At 46.3% G+C, this 17,838-nt stretch overlaps 1 protein-coding gene across 2 annotated transcripts; it reads right to left on the bottom strand.

The window, feature by feature from the left end:
• Positions 1-4,456: 4,456 nt before the first annotated feature.
• CHRNA1 (cholinergic receptor nicotinic alpha 1 subunit) lies at positions 4,457-17,573 on the bottom strand. Of its 2 annotated transcripts, XM_064162310.1 has the most exons (9): positions 17,449-17,570; positions 14,961-15,109; positions 14,780-14,824; positions 13,556-13,665; positions 13,138-13,333; positions 11,948-12,185; positions 9,361-9,584; positions 7,692-7,931; positions 4,457-4,868 (listed from the first exon to the last, which is right to left on the bottom strand). In XM_064162310.1, exons 1-9 carry the CDS (start codon positions 17,483-17,485, stop codon positions 4,737-4,739), a joined length of 1,371 nt encoding a protein of 456 aa, XP_064018380.1. In that variant the 5' UTR covers positions 17,486-17,570; the 3' UTR covers positions 4,457-4,736. The 2 variants fall into 2 exon arrangements, with proteins under 2 accessions (XP_064018380.1, XP_064018391.1); XM_064162321.1 differs by lacking the exon at positions 7,692-7,931 and having other exon boundaries at positions 17,449-17,573.
• Between the last annotated feature and the right edge of the window lie 265 nt (positions 17,574-17,838).

The raw sequence follows: 17,838 nt of genomic DNA, 5'->3' as shown, positions 1-17,838 counted from the left end.
CTAAAAGTGATCAAAGTCAAAAGCCTTTCTGATGGGCTAAACTCTAGTTGATTTTAACAGTGGCATCTTGCACGCCACCATAGCAGAGAGCAAACCGTTCAGGGTGGTAGAGTTCTTCCTTTCTCCAAGAGCAGCAGAGTGTTTGTGCACTTCTCAGATCCTGTGTTGCACACACTCTTTTTGCCCTGCTGTCCCTACCCGCTGTGGTTCGCTTCAGCTGTGGAAACAGGAACTGCCGAGTCAGCACGCTGATAAAACTCACACTGCTTTCACACATCTCTGGGGAGGCAGCACAGCAAGGGGGTTGGCAGCAACTTACATCCTGGAGAAAATACAGACACTACAATTGTCTTAAAATTGCCTGAAACAGTAATCTGATTTCTTAAAATCTCTCAGACTGAAGGAGGCTTCAGAACTCGAGAGCTAGTTGTGGGTGAATGATCACACACAGACTCATCACCAAGTGTTTAGAGTTCCATGAATGCATTTTTTCTGCTCTCTCTGTTGACCATCTCAGCTGTGTTTTACAAAACTACCATCCAGTTAGCTAAATAAATAGAGTAAGGCCATTGAGTTTAGCTCTTACTCCTGGTGATGGTGGAGAGCAGCAGCCTGCTCTGATTACAGACTCAAGTGGAGGTGAAATTGCTCACTTGGAGATGGTACAAGGTAATGGACCCTCAGAAGGGTCAGGTTTCCTGAATGGCACATGTGCCAAAGGGGAAAGAGATTTCAGCTGTGTACCTGAGAGCAAAATATCAAAGGCAGAATAGAAAGTAGCTGAAAATCAGCTAAAAGTATGGGAAGGGGAAAATTGCTTCAAAATTGTAAAAAGAATCAAGCTGGAGAAAATGGAGATATTCCAGAGACCTATTCAATGAAGGACATAAATAGGGTCTTATTAACAAGCTCAAAGTCAGCACAAGCAGCTTTAACAGTAAGAAGATGACAGTTAAAAGAGGGGGGAAAAATAACTGCTCAGAGTTGTATCACACCTTCTCCCCCAGGGGCCCCACCTCTCCTTTCATTCACACGAGGTCTGCTTACTTCAGCATGGCTGGGGTTGCATTTCATTACTTTTTACACTTATTAGAGACATTTAACAATGAGTCCATAAGGCCAATTTCTTGTTTTATTCATCATGAGAGCTGTTAGCTGAAACTCAGAGCCAAAGTTTGCCTGTTGAAGACAATAAGGCAGCAGAGATGGAATCATAGAATCAACCAGGTTGGAAGAGACCTCCAAGATCACCCTGCCCTATCCAATCAACTAGACCATGGCACTAAGTGCCTCATCCAGTCTTTTCTTGATATCCAGCACTTTCAGTGCATGGGTATGGGTAGCAGGGGATGTTAGTGGCATGCAAGAAAAATGTATCATAAACCTGAGCTAGAAAGAGACAACTTGGACAGTCTGAATATTAGAAGAAAAAAAAAAAAAGGCAGCAAATGAATTGTATCCTAAAATGTGCTTATTAGTGTTTGAAGGGTTGAAGTACCATGCCTGGATTCTGCAACCTACAGGGAGAAGTTGTTAGCATTCATTTTTGCCTTAGAGCAAGTTGGTTAAGACTGAGCATGCTAGGAAGGCAGATTTTCTGTGCCCATAAGACAGAGCAAATTTTCACAAACAAACAAAAAAATCAAATAATAAATTCAAACCTTTTTCTGGGGAGGTGGAAGGAAAACGCTGCAGCTTGGTAGATAGCTGTGTATGAAGAGAGCTAGAGCTGGAGAAGCAAGCAGGGAAGCATGTGTGTGTGCATGCACATGCCCTGGCACACAGGTAGGTGGAATTTGGAGGCCAAGATGCAGATCTGTCTTGAGGAAGCTGAGCAAAGGTACTGTGGATGTTCACCACGAATCTTGTTACTTGATGTTTATTTTTAATGCTAAGATTCAACCACATGCCGCTCTAAGAGGATTGTTCTGCCAATTTTAGTGCCCATCAGAGTCTCCCAAATTAAGTCCTAGGCACCACTGGGCTGCAGCTTAGCTCATTGCAAGCTGGGGAACTGCGTGACTTTGTCCAAGGGCTGAGAGCTGAGACCTCGCACTGAAGATAAACAGAGCCGCAGCAAGCACTTTATCTGCCAGTGGAGGTTTTGCTCAGCATACATCCTCAGCAGTTGTTTACAGAGTTAATGATCACCCAGGAGGGCAAAGAGCACTGTCATTTAAACCATAACAGCTGCGCAGAGTGTTACAAGTGACTGACTGCCCCAGACAAACCACTTGCTTTGCTTTGGACTGCAACTCACCAGACTGTCATCCACCAAACACTTTGTAGCAAAGTATTGCCCAACCACCAGATTTTCCATACAGAGAGTTTCAAATATCTGTCCTCTGCAGACAGGACACACATTCCTGTAGAACTTTGAGCATCACACAAATTATTTTATTAAACTCACAGCAAATTATTTAGAGCTGCTAACCAAGCAGGCCTATTGGCTTGGACAACTGTCTGGGAAGGATGTGTAACTTGTACCAGTTGCCCCACCTCTCCTTCCTTGTTTTTGAGAACAACAGGCATCACTGCTAGGACTCCTGCACTGTATTATTGAAACACACACGGGCTTGGTACTTCTGTTGAATGTTGTGCTGGTTTGAGGCTGATTTTTGCTGAGAGAAATGAAATCCTTAGCTGTGAGAAGAAAGAAACAAACAACAGTAGCCTATACCACCATTCTTCTGCAGAGAGACTCAACTAGTCAAAATATAGATTAGACAGGCACTTCACACACACACTGCTCAGCTCTTCACTTTGGGCTCTGCTTTCTTTCTGGCTGATTCTGCCTTTAACTCCCTAATCCGCCTAACCCCTTTTTCCTCTAACTTCCTTGCCATCTTTTTTTTGACATCTCACCTCAGATCTCCAGATTTATGTGAGATAGATGTGGGTTGATCTGGTTATTTCCAAAAGGAAGGAAAGAGGGAGAGGGAAGGAGGTTTGGGTCAGGAGCCCTCCCGAGGACTCTGTTTCTGGGAAGGGTATTCCATTGCTGTGTTACTTCTAATTTGTATATAACTGCATATATTTGTATGCATACACTTGTATATTGTGCCAAGCTGTAAATACAGCTTCATTCTTTAATTTCTAGCCGCCTGAATCTAGTCTGGGTGATTTTCTCAAGTGTGGGGAGGTGAGCAACTCCCATTTTAAAAATTGATGTCCCGGGTTGGGGGATGTTCCCCCCGGGGAGAAGTGGACTCAGCACAACACAAAACCCTTAAAGGATCAAGCGGCGGGGAAGCAGCAGAAGCAGCAGTAGCCAAAACAGCAGCCGGGGAGGACAGGCGAAGCTGCAGCAGCAGAAGCCAGCGGGAGAAGGGGGAGAACAAACTGTGCTTCTAGACATTAAGCTCTTGATGCTCCAATGAAATTATATTAATTTATCTATTGTTGCCATTTATGTGGCCTATCCCTGGAATGTTCATCTCTCCCCTGTGTCTGAGCTAGAGGATCAGCTCAAACGGCCACAAATGTTTACGAAAAGCCAAAGGTCTTTGGCCAAGAGCGGCACTACCTAGTTTCCGCCACTAGAGGGAGCTGCCGCTCAACTTTTGAGTAGCGTTTGGGTAGCTGCTGCGCGGCTGCGGAGCGGAGGTGTCCTGCGCTTGCGTCACGCATGGCGTAGCAAAACTGAGAGGCGCAGTTTCCGTAAGAACGGTCTTTAGGATGCTGTTTCTGACTTTAATGCTCATGGTTTCAGCTGTGCAGAGGACAGTTTTCAGGGAACAAAGAGAATTGTGCTGAAGATGCCATACTGAGCGCTCACACTTTGAAGCTGCCCCCTCGTTAGTCGTCATTCAAAACGGAGAGTGGAAACTAACCTCTAGGAGAGCAGCCTGAATACAGAGACTGTCCCGTGAATACCGTCCTTTCACCTCTGACCTAAACTTTTCCCTTAGGATGCAACTGCAGAACAACTGAAAATCCCGGGCTTCTAATAATGAGCCAAAAAAAGCTAAAAATAAAGTGGGCAGTGCCTGTAGCATAGTCACTGTAAGGCCTGATGGTCACAGAGCAGAGTGATAAAAGAGGGTTAAAAAAATCCTCCTCTACAAGTCCTTTAACGTGGAACTTGATAGCAAAAAATACCTGTGGGACCCAATGAGCTGAGACTAGGTCCATTCCATCCTTCCTATAGCAAGGATCAGTCCCTTGTCCTTGCTGCATCAAGAATTTCCACAGGTTGAGTCACATATGACTGTCAATTAGTTCAGATTTGTGCATGAGAAGTGCTTAAGTATGGAATCAGAGATATTTCTGCTGGTTACATCTAGTGTTACACCAGGAATCATCTGTGACTCTGCCAATAACACAAACTACAGAGCAGATATTGAAACTAGCTTGAATGTTAAAGCTGGATATGGATTGACCGCTCGGCTAAAGCCTGTTAGATTGCTGTTGATTTCATTGGAATCGTATCTGTGGGTTACAAAGTCAAACACTCTTATTAATACACTAACATTTTTAATAAAAGACAAAATGAATCAAAACCTGGCTGACAGCCTTCCAGTCCACCAGCAAGCTAAGTGCTTCTTTTTGGTGATGAAATGCCACCGAGCAGCAGCTCAGAAGCGACAAGTGCAGAACCTTACTTTTCATCACCCCTCCCCCTCCCCAGCAGGGACCGATTCTTGCCTGTGAAAACTTTCAGAGGTTGGCCCGGTTTTGACAGTGAATATGTTTTCAGATGCTCACCAGGGCTGCACATAGTTTCCAGCTGATATTCATCCTTGCTGATTTAATTCAATGAGGCGACCGGCAAATACAGCTAATGTTCCTATGAAACAAACTAACATAAACACGCCGAGGAGAAGGTGATCGACCACCATCGCAACGAACTTCCATTCCTCTGCAGCCTGGGAAAGAAACAAAAGAGATAGCGAAAGCTCTTCAAAGCCATGTTTATAGCTGGCATTCTTGCAATTCAGTGTCTTGGACAAGGGAAAAGATCTTCTTGAGTGCCACTACTGTTTAAACAATACTCATTTTCTTTTCAAGCAGGTCAGCCTAGGATATCTATAAATGCAGGTTTCCAGACTAAGTTGTTTAGAAACCCTGGTGATTTGGTGAACAATTTCATTTAAAAGAAGTGTTGAAATGCTTATTTTCAGTCAAATTATAGGTTTTGAAAGAGAGGTGAAAACATTGAAAGCAAAACACTTAGTTTGACCTAGCTAGCTTTTGTTTTCTATCGCTTTTTCTTTCTCTTGGGATACCTAAGCAATCGTCCTTGATTTAGCTCTAGTCCCTGCTTTCCCTGCCTAGTATACACTCTAAGGTCTGGGAAAACCTTTTCCACAGCTCCCTTGGTACTCTTTTCAGTTGTAGGACGCTGTGAGCCACTTATTGTGCGACCACATTTTCACTAGGTGCCTTTGGGGGAACCCAGCACCTTAAAGGCAAGCAGAGTGCAAGGCGCTAAGTGCGGCAGGGCTCAGGATTTCCACTCTGTAACTGCCTCATGGAGTGACATGTGCTGGCCTAAGGCATGCTCTGATTTTGCTGCAGTTGCTCCTACAAGCAGAAGAGAAGAGGTTGTAAATTATCTACAGAACACTGGTAAACAGCACTGTTTTGAGTAGTTTGCTAGTGCAGAAGCGACCACAGTGAAACGCAGCCTTCAGAAGCCACAGCCTTCAGTTTGTTTGGGGAACTTGACTTTTGAAACCCCCTGGAAGTGGTGTCAGTGGTGCCCAGATGACACAAGCAGCTGGGCTCCACTTCCGAAAGGAGCACTTGCCAGTAACCTGAAGACCCTCCTTGTAAGCCTAGGAGGAAGTGAAGCCCAGAGGCGACGAAGCCACGGCAGCCTTACTGAAGGTGACACTTTATCTACAGGGAGTCATGGGGAACGCGAGGCTGGAGCCAGAGCCATTCCACATGCTCCAAGGATTCGGTCACAGGAACAAACAGTGTGGTGTAAATCCTGCCTCTGGGAAGGAGGTGCCTCATTCTCAAGAGCATGACCAGATTGCCCTGATGGTTGCTTTCTCCATTTTCAAGCTAGCCTGCAGCTCAGCAGGAAATGTCTATGATCATTTAGACAAGTGAAGAACTAGGAGTGAATTACCTCTGCAGAAGCTGTGCGAGCTGTACTAACTGAAATTAAAAGGGGGTTAATTGCATTGAATGTGCTAGGAGGAGGCAGAGCTAGGTTTTCCTGGGGAATGGTGCCAGATGTGACTCTACATGCATTTATCCTTCCTTTGGCTTGCAATATGGAAAAAGTCAGTCATCAGAGTAGCTCATGACATGCTTCGCTTAAAGGGAACTACTGAGGAGCAAACCAAAACCTTTCTGAAGGCTGAATTATCATTTGTAAGTTCAGTGTGACACTTCTCAGATAAAACCACTAGCCTTTGGAGATCAGCTTGTTTCCTGGCTTCTCAAAAGGGACACGAGCTTGTTTAGCACAGGGGCAGGACATCTGAGTGGGAGACAGGAGGAATGTGTTTTGGAACTTGCTCACAGTTGTTGAGATGGCTTTGTTACTCACAGGCACTCCATCTCTACAGCTTTGCACGCCGCGTTTAGGAAACCTTAGTACTGACACCGATTGCTTTTAAGAACTTTTTTCAGTGGCCTTCTGCAACAATTATCTGTTGCTCCCTGTTGACTGCTTCAAGGGGAGACCCTGCTAAAGCCAAACCGGCACTTGGAGTGGTTTTGTGAAGTGGGGTTATTTGGGGAGAAAAAGGGAGAGAGGACAAAAAAAAAAAGGGGGGGGAGAGGACAAAAAAAAAAAGGGGGGGGGAGAGGACCAAAAAAAAAAAAAGGGGGGGGAGAGGACCAAAAAAAAAAGGGGGGGGGGGGAGAGGACCAAAAAAAAAAAGGGGGGGGGAGAGGACCAAAAAAAAAAGGGGAGGGGAGAGGACCAAAAAAAAAAAGGGGGGGGAGAGGGGCAAAAAAAAAAAGGGGGGGGAGAGGGGCAAAAAAAAAAAGGGGGGGGGGGGAGGGGCAAAAAAAAAAAGGGGGGAGGGGGCAAAAAAAAAGGGGGGGGCAAAAAAAAAAGGGGGGGAGGGGGCAAATAAAAGGGGGGAGGGAGCAAATAAAAAGGGGGGAGGGAGCAAATAAAAAGGGGGGGAGGGAGCAAATAAAAAGGGGGGGAGGGAGCAAATAAAAAGGGGGGGAGGGAGCAAATAAAAAGGGGGGGAGGGAGCAAATAAAAAGGGGGGGGGAGGGAGCAAATAAAAAGGGGGGGAGGGAGCAAATAAAAAGGGGGGGAGGGAGCAAATAAAAAGGGGGGGAGGGAGCAAATAAAAAGGGGGGGGAGGGAGCAAATAAAAAAGGGGGGGAGGGAGCAAATAAAAAAGGGGGGGAGGGAGCAAATAAAAAAGGGGGGGAGGGAGCAAATAAAAAAGGGGGGGAGGGAGCAAATAAAAAAGGGGGGGAGGGAGCAAATAAAAAAGGGGGGGAGGGAGCAAATAAAAAAGGGGGGGAGGGAGCAAATAAAAAAGGGGGGGAGGGAGCAAATAAAAAAGGGGGGGAGGGAGCAAATAAAAAAGGGGGGGAGGGAGCAAATAAAAAGGGGGGGAGGGAGCAAATAAAAAGGGGGGGAGGGAGCAAATAAAAAGGGGGGGAGGGAGCAAATAAAAAGGGGGGGAGGGAGCAAATAAAAAGGGGGGGAGGGAGCAGCAACTTAAAAGCAAGAGCTGACTCATGCACACAAAATGCCTTACATTACTGGCTTCTTGGTCCGATTTCATGGTTTCCGCAATGTACTTGATTCCCTCTATAGCATTTTTCACATCTGGGTTTCTGGTAAGCGGGGAGTAGAAGTTGACAGGCACAGAACCTGGCTTCCCAGAAATTTCAGAAATATCAATGTCTTCTGCAAAGATGTTTTTGTCTTGTCTGTCCCTGGATGGGCGTTTCATCGTAGAGAAAAACATGATGTTTGGGATTGTGTCAATAAAGACCTGAATACAAAAGAGAGGGAAGATGACAGATGCTTGTTGGTGGGGCTGTGTTACAGATGTAGCTGAGTGCAGAACAAAGGCAAGCCTCTCCCGGTCCAGATTGCTTCCTGTGCTGGATCAGCTACAGAGTCCCTCTTAGGAGCATGCCATAGCCCATGCTTTGGTCACACTGCAGCTTTTGTCAGCCTCATGTCCCGGGGCAGATGGGGTCACACATTTTCTGGAAGCCATTTCTCCCTGCCGTATAGTGTGTGCTGAAGGAGAGGATGATGCCTCAGGGCAGACCCTCAGCTGGTGGAAGCTGACAGAGCTCTGTCGCTTGCCTGTGACTTAGAACATATTGCACACAAAGCTGGCTTGAAGCATGGACTACAAGTATCTCTTTTGGCTCCTTCGGTATGACTTTGCTATTACAAGCGCCCGTAACACATGCGTGTGGGGTTTACAGTCATTTCCTTTGGTGTAACAGAGGCTTACTGCCAGAGCAATTTAAAGCATGTGAAGTGTTTGCCTGCTAAAATCTCTCTTATGCAGAGATTGTGCTGCAGAGTAAATCTGATATGAGCTGTAGCCATAAAAGTATAATTAGAAATACACAGAGCAACCTCTTATTACAGTATCACAGTATTATCAGGGTTGGAAGAGACCTCACAGATCATCAAGTCCAACCCTTTACCACAGAGCTCAAGGCTAGACCATGGCACCAAGTGCCACGTCCAATCCTGCCTTGAACAGCTCCAGGGATGGCGACTCCACCACCTCCCTGGGCAGCCCATTCCACATCAGGGTTTCATATTAACGCAGACAGTGTTAATAAAGGCAAAAATAACTAAAGAGCTCCTCTTTGGTACTGTCTCCCTGGCAAAAAAAAAAAAAGTTGTCATGACAAATAGTCACTTTTTTCTACATGTCATGCTTACCACTTAGACTGCTATGCAAGGATCTCCCTGCTTCCCAAGGAGTGTATTTGTAGTAGCCTGTATTTACTGGAGAAGCACAGAGAAGACCACAGCTTCTGAGAAACTGCCTTTTGCAAAACGGGATGCTGGGTGTGGGTTTTGTGCTCTGTGCTCGCAAGGGCCACTGGCAGGCAGCAGTGCTTTGCAGTCAGATGGAGAATTAGGCCAGGAAATGTAATTTGAGTCCAGCTGGGCATTTTATTTTCCCTGCACCTTCAGTCACCCATGTTTTCTGCAGGGAGCAGAAAAGGCAAGACTCCACCCCAGAGGGCAGTTTGGTACTTGAAGGAGCATTTTAGCATTCTCGCTGACTTGCGCAGCAAAGCAGTAACCACTGGCTCCCGCACCTAGAGAGAACTAATCTGATGCATTCCCTTCCCCAATTCATGCTGACTTTTATTAGGAAACCTGCCAATAAAACACGGAGTGCTCAGTGGAAAGCAGGAAACACACAAAGGCGTAGAGCTCACCTTCCTGACCCAGTGCGGCATGGTGTGAGTGCTCGGGGAGCGGTGGTGGGTGTTGATGACGACCACTGTGATGATGATGGAAGCGATGACAAACACCATTGTAAACAACATGTATTTGCCTATCAAAGGCACCGCGCTGGAGGTGGAGGGAATCAGCTCCACGATGACCAGAAGGAACACAGTCAAAGACAGCAGGACAGAGATGCTGAGAGTCATTTTTTCACCTGCCATGCAAAAAAACAACAACCACCCTCCGTTGTTGCTTCCATCATTCAATACAGAGGGTATTTATTTGAGAAGAGGGATGTGGGCAATGGCTATTCACACAGCACGTGTGTGTGCATCTGTAGTGCTGTCATTTCTCCCAACATCCAGAGTAGTAACTTAGTTCTCCAAACCTGTGAGCCTAACACAGAATCAGCTCCAGCATTAAGGTGCAAATCACCAGGTATGGCTGGGTTGAGGTATGGGTGATGTGTATGAAGAGCTTGCTTGCCAGGAGTGCTTGGTGGGCTGTGCATTTTGAATGATGAAATGTATGTACCTAATTAATGCTTGCTCAACAGCCTCCTGGGAATTTGCTTGCTATATTCTCTAGTAGGCTCATGCTGGGCTGAGTGGGCAGACAAAGATCATCTGACACCAGTGGTCAGTGGCTATTTGAGACCTTCCAGTATGTAAGATGTCAAAATTGAACCACAAAACACATTTCACAGGTCTTTTTACTATGCCCTTCAACTCTATAGAAAGCTTACTGCTGAAGAAAACCCCAAACATCTAGTATTTAATAGAAGAGCTTAATGGATGTTAAGGAGGAAGTTCTTCCCAGAGAAAGTGATTTGCCATTGGAATGGGCTGCCCAGGGAGGTGCTGGAGTCACTGTCACTGGAGGTGTTCAAGCAAAGCCTGGATGAGGCACTTAGTGCCATGGTCTAGTTGATTGGATAGGGCTGGGTGCTAGGTTGGACTGGATGATCTTGGAGGTCTCTTCCAACCTGGCTGATTCTATGATTCTAATGAAAATTTCAGAACAGTATGAAAAGCTGACACCAGGTAAAATGAATGAAGCAGAGGACCTGACTGCAGGGAGCAAGAGCTGCTCAGTGGGGACAAAGGAGACCAGAACAGGCCAAGATTATTCTGTGTCACACAAGCTAATTTCTGTGAACAGATAACAAGCTGAAAAACATCATGTTGAAGGGCCTCACTTGCACCTTGTCTGCTCACTTACTGTGAGGTCATAGAGTCAACCAGGTTGGAAAGAGACCTCCAAGATCATCCAGTCCAACCTATCATCCAGCCTTGTCCAATCAACTAGACCATGGCACTAAGTGCCTCAGCCAGGATTTTCTTCAACACTTGCAGGGATGGCAACTCCACCACCTCCCTGGGCAGCCCATTCCAGTGCCAATCACTCTCTCTGGCAACAACTTCCTCCTAACATCCAGCCTAGACCTCCCCTGGCACAACTTGAGACTGTGTCCCCTTGTTCTATTGCTGGTTGCCTGGCAAAAGAGACCAACCCCCACCTGGCTACAGCCTCCCTTCAGCTACTTGTAGACAGCAATGAGGCCCCCCCTGAGCCTCCTCTTCTCCTGGCTGCACACACCCAGCTCCCTCAGCCTCTCCTCACAGGGCTGTGTTCCAGGCCTCTCACCAGCTTTGTTGCCCTTCTCTGGACATGTTCCCGTATCTCAACATCTCTCTTGAATTGAGAGGTGTACTAATGTGCACCCTACCTATGGCAAAATAAAAACCAACTAGCCACATCTTTGTTTTGCAGAAGCTACCTGGGTAGTTATGCATTGTCCTCTGGCAAGTCAGCCCAATTTATTTATATCAATAATTTCCACTTTCAGATATCATCCTTTATTTGCAGAATCTTTAGAGCTATCATTTTGAGAGGAGATGTCCAGTTAGAGCAAGTGCTGCCTTTCAAATTCTGAGTATTTGAAATCACCAGTAACTTGCTAGAAGATTGTGCTGGTTTGAGACTAATTTTTACTGAGAGAAAGTAAATCCTTAGCTGTGAGAAGAAAGAAAAAAACTCACAACACGTGCCCTATATCAGCATTCTTCTGCTGAGAAATGCAATTAGTCAAAATATAGATAAGACAGGCACTTCACACACACTGCTCAGCTCTTACTTGGGGCTGTGCCTTCTTTCTGGTGGTCTGGTCTCTGTGGCTGACTCTGCCTTTAACTCTCTAATCCACCTAACCCCTTTTTCCTCTAACCTCCTTGTCATTTATTTTTGACAACTCACCTCAGATCTCCAGGTTTATGTGAGATATACATGGAGTGATCTGGATATTTCTGAAAGGAGGGAAAGAGAGAGGGGGAAGGGTGTTTGGGTCAGGAGCCCTCCTTGGGACTCCGTTTCTGGGGGGGGCATTGTGTTTCTGTGTTACTTTGAATTTGTATATAAATGCTCATATATTGTGCCAAGAGGTAAATACAGCTTCATTCTTAATTTCCAGCCATCTGAGTCAAGCCTGGGTGATTTTCTCAAGTGTTGGGATCAGGTAATTCCCAAACCATCACAAAGATCAGCTTCTATGGCAAGCAAATGAGCAAATTTCCCTACCTGAATCTGTGGGTAGGTAAAAGACGAAGCCGGTTAAAAAGGAGAAGAGCAGGCAGGGAATGATGACGTTCACGATGAAGTAGAGAGGCAGGCGCTGCATGAGGAAGTGGTAGGTGATATCCAAGTAAGGGGTATCAGGGCAGCAAGCATAGTAAACCCAGTGCTTCCAGCCACGGTAGTCCTTCATCACCCACTCCCCGCTCTCCATGAAGTTACTTAGATCTGGACGATCGCTCTCCTGACAGGCAAAAAAAACCCCAAACAAACACCCAAAATCTTGATATTAGATGATCTGCACAAAAATGAAACTTGACAGATGCTCAGTAACTAGATTGCAAATGACTCAGGCACTTCATGCATTGTTGGGAGCACGCCATTCTTGTCTGTGCTATTTTTGCCTCGGAATAGCATCTTCTATACCACCCTCAATGAAATATTTGGAATACTGGAAGGCAAACCAGGACATTGCCACAACAAGCTTCTGGCCAAGCTAGCAGCCTGTGGCTTGGACAGATTTGCTCTGAAATGAGTCAGGAATTGGCTGGAGGGCCAGACCCAGAGAGTGGTGCCACAACCAGTTGGCAGCCTATCACTAGTGGTGTTTAGAGAAGGGTGACAAAACTGGTGAGGGGCCTGGAACACAAACCCTGTGAGGAGAGGCTGAAGGAGCTGGGGATGTGCAGCCTAGAGAAGAGGAGGCTCAGGGGTGACCTCACTGCTGTCTACAACTACCTGAAGGGAGGCTGTAGCCAGGTGGGGTTGGTCTCTTCTGCCAGGCAACCAGCAACAGAAGAAGGGGATACAGTCTCAAGTTGTGCTGGGGGAGGTCTAAGCTGGATGATAGGAGGAAGTTATTGCCAGAGAGAGTGATTTGCCATTGGAATGGGCTGCCCAGGGAGGTGATGGAGTCACCATTCCTGCAGGTGTTGAAGAACAGACTGGCTGAGGCACTTAGTGCCATGGTCTAGTTGATTGGACAGGGCTGGGTGCTAGGTTGGCCTGGATGATCTTGGAGGTCTCTTTCCAACCTGGTTGATTCTACGATCTACATATAGAGCTCTTACATTTTACAGGTAGTGCCTTCCTGTTTTCCAGTCAAAACAACATTATAGTCCATTCAAAGACTGAAAATTCCCTAGAAACATTCCTAGGTCTCCATTGCTTTTCCCAATTGGAAAGTCTCTGCTTACCGGGTTAATTACAACCATTGTGCCATCGTACGTCCACGTGCCCAGCTTCATGCTGCAGTTCTGCTGGTCAAATGGGAAGTACGTGACTATAATTTCACAGTAACTTTTAAAGATAGCTGGTGGTGTCCAGGTGATCCGGCCTGTGTGCTCCAGAAGGACTTTGGTGTATTTAACAATGGCAAAATCACCATCTGCACTGCAAAAGGAATGAGGACATCAACAGCAGCATAGGCGGTACACAAAAGGATGTCTGTCTGTGCATCGATCGGTCCTCCCAGGACCACTGTGCCAGCTCTTGGAGAAGCTTGCTCCAAGGCATGCTACCCACTGGCCCAGACGTCATGGCAAAGCAGCCCCACGGTAGCAGTGTCACAGGGCAGAGCTACCCCTCCCTTTCCAGGCAGCTGGCACCCCTTACTTGTTGTAAAGAACAAGGTCTGGCCTCCAGATATCATCTGAGGGGATGCGGATTTTTTTCACGCCGCCGTAGTCATCTGGATTCCACTTGAGGTTGACGTCTGTCCATTGCTAAAGAGGGAGGATTTCAGCCACTGAGAGCCTCTTCCAGCACTTCAAGGGGTGGTTTCGTCACTTCATCAAAATATGGGCTGCCCAGGGAGGTGGTGGAGGCACCGTCCCTGGGGGTCTTCAAGAAAAGACTGGATGAGGCACTTAGTGCCATGGTCTAGTTGATTGGTTAGGGCTGGGTGCTAGGTTGGACTGGATGATCTTGGAGGTCTCTTCCAACCTGGTTGATTCTATGATTCTATATGTACCCCCTTGCTTTGGCACATGCAGGCAAACATAAACACATGCCAGTGGAACTCACAGCTCATTTTTTACGTTAGCTTAAATTGTAGCTTAAGCAGCTTATTAAACAAACAAACAAGCACACCCCATTGGTCTACTCTTTGAGATACAAGACAAAATGCATTTCTTAAGGCTCTTGTTATCTACTACATTTTGTCCTTGAGGCCCCCAAAAGAAGAAAAGCTCTGCTATCTGGGCCAAGTTGCCCCTGAAAGTATAACAGAGTAGCTAACTCCTGGCTGCGCCCAGTGCGTTCATTTGTATTGGCTGAAACGCATCTGTATAGGGTTAACACTCCTGGGGGAGTAACCCTGAACCTGACCCTAGGGGTCTTGGCCCCTGCCCAGGGGTGGGCCACACTCCAGGGGATGGTTAGCCCACTCCCCCCACTTCCTGTGGTATAAAAGACAGAGGAGTTTCCTGTCTCATCCTCTTTTCCTGCGCTACCTCTTGACCACACACACTGATACTGCATACCAGCACACCACGTGGCAGCCACGAGGCAGAGACACCATCACACTACTCGGGTTGTATCCATCCCTTGTTGTATTTTGCTGTTTTTCCCTTCCTTATCCTTTGTAAACTTCCCTACCTCCAATACCTTTTCTAAGTTATTGTTAAACTTTTCCTTTTTTTAACTTCCAAATCGAGTGAGATTGATTTATTTGGGTGTCCCTACCTTTCTCTCTCTCCCTGTCTTTTGGGAAAAGGAGGGGGAAGAGGGGAGGGCACTCTATAAATTCTATAAATTGTCATTGGGTCTATTAAATTTATTAGAGTCTCTGGGAACCTGCATTTGAACCCAAGACAGCATGGCAATGTTTAGAGTTACCTGTTTCAGACGCACATTGGTCGTCACAATTTGGTTTACTTCATCCTTTAAAAAAAAAAAAAAGGCAATAGCAGCAAACATCAGGGTTGAATGAGCACAATAGTTTCCTTAATGAAAGAACACCATTTGCCACTCTCACATAAGCCAGCCACTCAACACGAGCCAGGTGTTCGTGCCGTACCACGCTAATCAGCTGAATGAGCTGCAGCCCAACGGTGACGACGACAGCATCTCGGTGGTTCTCCACGGGGCGCACCATCTTCTTGTAGTCTTTAAACAAGTCATCCACAAGTCGAGTCTCGTGTTCATAGCACAGGGCACACAGTCCAGCTGTGGAACAGTAGGGACCATCAGTGAGATGGGAGAGAGGACAGGCTGAGGCGAGCATGGAGGAAACGCTGTCAAGAGCAAACTGCTGGCGATGGGTTAATGCTGAGTCTCTGGCACAGCTCCTTGTTGCAGGGGTGCATTCTGTGCACTGCTGTGCTAGTTAGAAGCAAGCTAGAATGTTTTGGTAGAAGAACTTGATAACAGGCAGTGGAATGAAAACATGGTGTCTCCTTCTCTCACAGTCATGTTGAGAACTCTGGGAAGAAGAAGTAAACTTTCTCCATTTTGTTTTTTCTCTTCTGCCTTTGCCTTCAGACCTGGTCACATCTCATTAACCTTGCTCCTACTAACCTTGCTCCCTAACCTCTTGGCTGCACCTCTCTTCTTCCTGAGAACTGGGGTAAGGTTGAGAGGGGCCGGGGGAGGTGTTGGGGTGCTTTGAGAGCCCCTCCTGGGGACTCAGGTTTCTGGGAGGGGAGTTGTGCTTTTGTATTGTTTATCCTTTTGTATATTTCTGTATATAATTGTATATAACTGTATATATTGTAAATAGCTGCTTGTAAATTCTGCTAGCTGTAAATAAATTGCTTCATCTATATTCCCAGGGTCCGTCTGAGGTAGCTGGGGCAAATACAAAGTGTGTGGGGGGGGCGGGTAAGAGCCCAAACCATCACAACTGCAAACACTATCAGCAGGGGTAACTACTTTATCTGATCTGCAGGACATCCTAAGAGTAAGGCAACAACAGCCTCCAACCAGGAAATGGACAAAACTAAACAGCTATGATTGTGAACATTGGATTGAGAATTAGGAATCTCCTCCAGGGTCTCCCAACCTTCACTTGCGTTTACATGCAATTCTCGTGGAAGGTTAAGCACAGGACACCCACAATCAGGGATTTCTGATGGTGTCTTCACATTCAGTTCCACAGGCTTACCTGTAACAGTAACATGAAAAGACAGGACCAACACAGCTGTCCTTGCTGTGAAAGTACCATCCAGACTCCCTGCATCTGAAGTCTAAGCAGAGACAGAGTTCTTCTCCATGATGGAAATTGCTCAGGTTGTGTTTGTGGTGAGAGAGGAGGAAACCGATTGCAATTCACAGGGACAGTCTCACCCTGTCCTTGAACAGCTCTGTGCACAGAGCACTCAGCCTGGCCTGGCAGTGGCACGTGTAAAGAGCCCACGTATGAAGAGCATCCTGACTGAAAAGGGCTGGTGGCAGCTTTGTTTCAGTGCAGCTTCAGCAGTGCCTGTGCATGGCATTGTACTCCCAAGGGGTGAACGAGTAGACTCCATTTCCAGATTGCCTGTGGCACAAAGGACAGCTGCATCTTGTACCCAGACTGTAGCTGCTTCACTGTTACAGAGTAGTAAAGCAAATTAAAGAGTGGCTTAGGGATTTTTCTCAGTGTACCCCTTTTTAAAGGCAGTGAAAGGGACCAGGACAGCAGAGCATTGCTGCAAGAATTTTTGGCAGACCCTTTCCTTCTCCTGTGCCAGTTTGAATCTTGAGCTATTGGAGTCAACACAAACTTCACTGCTGACTCAACCTAAGCCAAGATTTCCCCTTGTTTCCTAGCTGACTTTTCATCAGCTCCTTTTATATAGTTGAGCTGAGATGCCAAGGATTCTGTCTCGGTCTTGTCCTGCCACGAGACAGCATTAAAATACTTGGATATGGCTGTGAAAAGCTGTCTGCTGCAGGCAAATGCTGCTTGCTTCCCCTGACAGGAGGCTGGGCAGGAGGCAATCTTAAGCTTTTAAGGTATGATCACAGCATTGCATCTAAGTCAAGGTTTCTTTTCCTGTGCTTTATTAATCCAATCTCAATCCTACACCTAAGTACTTTCTGATGTATCTCGGTAGGAATTTGGTATACTCCTTCAATTTGGTGAAAAGGTTTTTTTTTTGGGGGGGATACAAAAAATACTTAATGCTATATAGGACAGATCAAAAACACACAACAGCTGCAATTCATCATTGCTTCCTTGCTAGTAGTCCCACAACTTGAAGAATTCTTTTGTAATGAATTTCAAGCCATGATCCTTTCACATGGTTTGAAATACACATAGTGCCAGAGTAAATGGGAGCACACAAGGAGATGGCAGAGAGATAAAGGAGTTAAACTCAACATTTTCTCATTCCAAATAGCTAGCCTCTGAAATTACAAATACACAAATGCCCTCCAAAGCTCTCGCTCCAGTTATTTGGTGCATCCATAACACCTTATCAGTAGGACAGGCTGCTCCTAGAACACTCATACTGGGGTATACAGAAAGCCTGGTCCTGCAAGCTCAGGAAGGAGCCACCCGAGCCAACAGCTGGAGCACTTACCTGTGGAGATGAGGAGGAGTATGTGATGGATCTTCATCACCTTGGCTCCTTCTTGCTGCAGTCGTACGGACAGAGGAACAAAGGCACCTTTAAAGTGTCTCCAGAGGAGGGCGGTGCTGCCTCCAGCCAGGCTGCTGGTGAAATATAACCGTGGAGGTATTGATTTACAGCAGCTGTTTCAGGGAGCGACAGCTGAGGGTGGTTAAGCCGTGGGGATGGAAGTGGGAGCACAATGTGTTTTCCCCAGTCAGAGATCTTCTGCAGTCTACAGAAGGTATTTTTTCCTAAGTGGCAATGTGATCTGTTACTTAACAAACAAATAAGTACATAAATAGAGATAAGAAAGGATTACCTACAGAGTAAGGAAACAGAAAAAGAGACTCATGGAAT

Source organism: Pogoniulus pusillus, chromosome 2 (genome assembly GCF_015220805.1).
Source record: "Pogoniulus pusillus isolate bPogPus1 chromosome 2, bPogPus1.pri, whole genome shotgun sequence".
Lineage (NCBI taxonomy): Eukaryota > Metazoa > Chordata > Aves > Piciformes > Lybiidae > Pogoniulus > Pogoniulus pusillus.
This window is presented reverse-complemented; position numbering and strand designations above follow the sequence as displayed.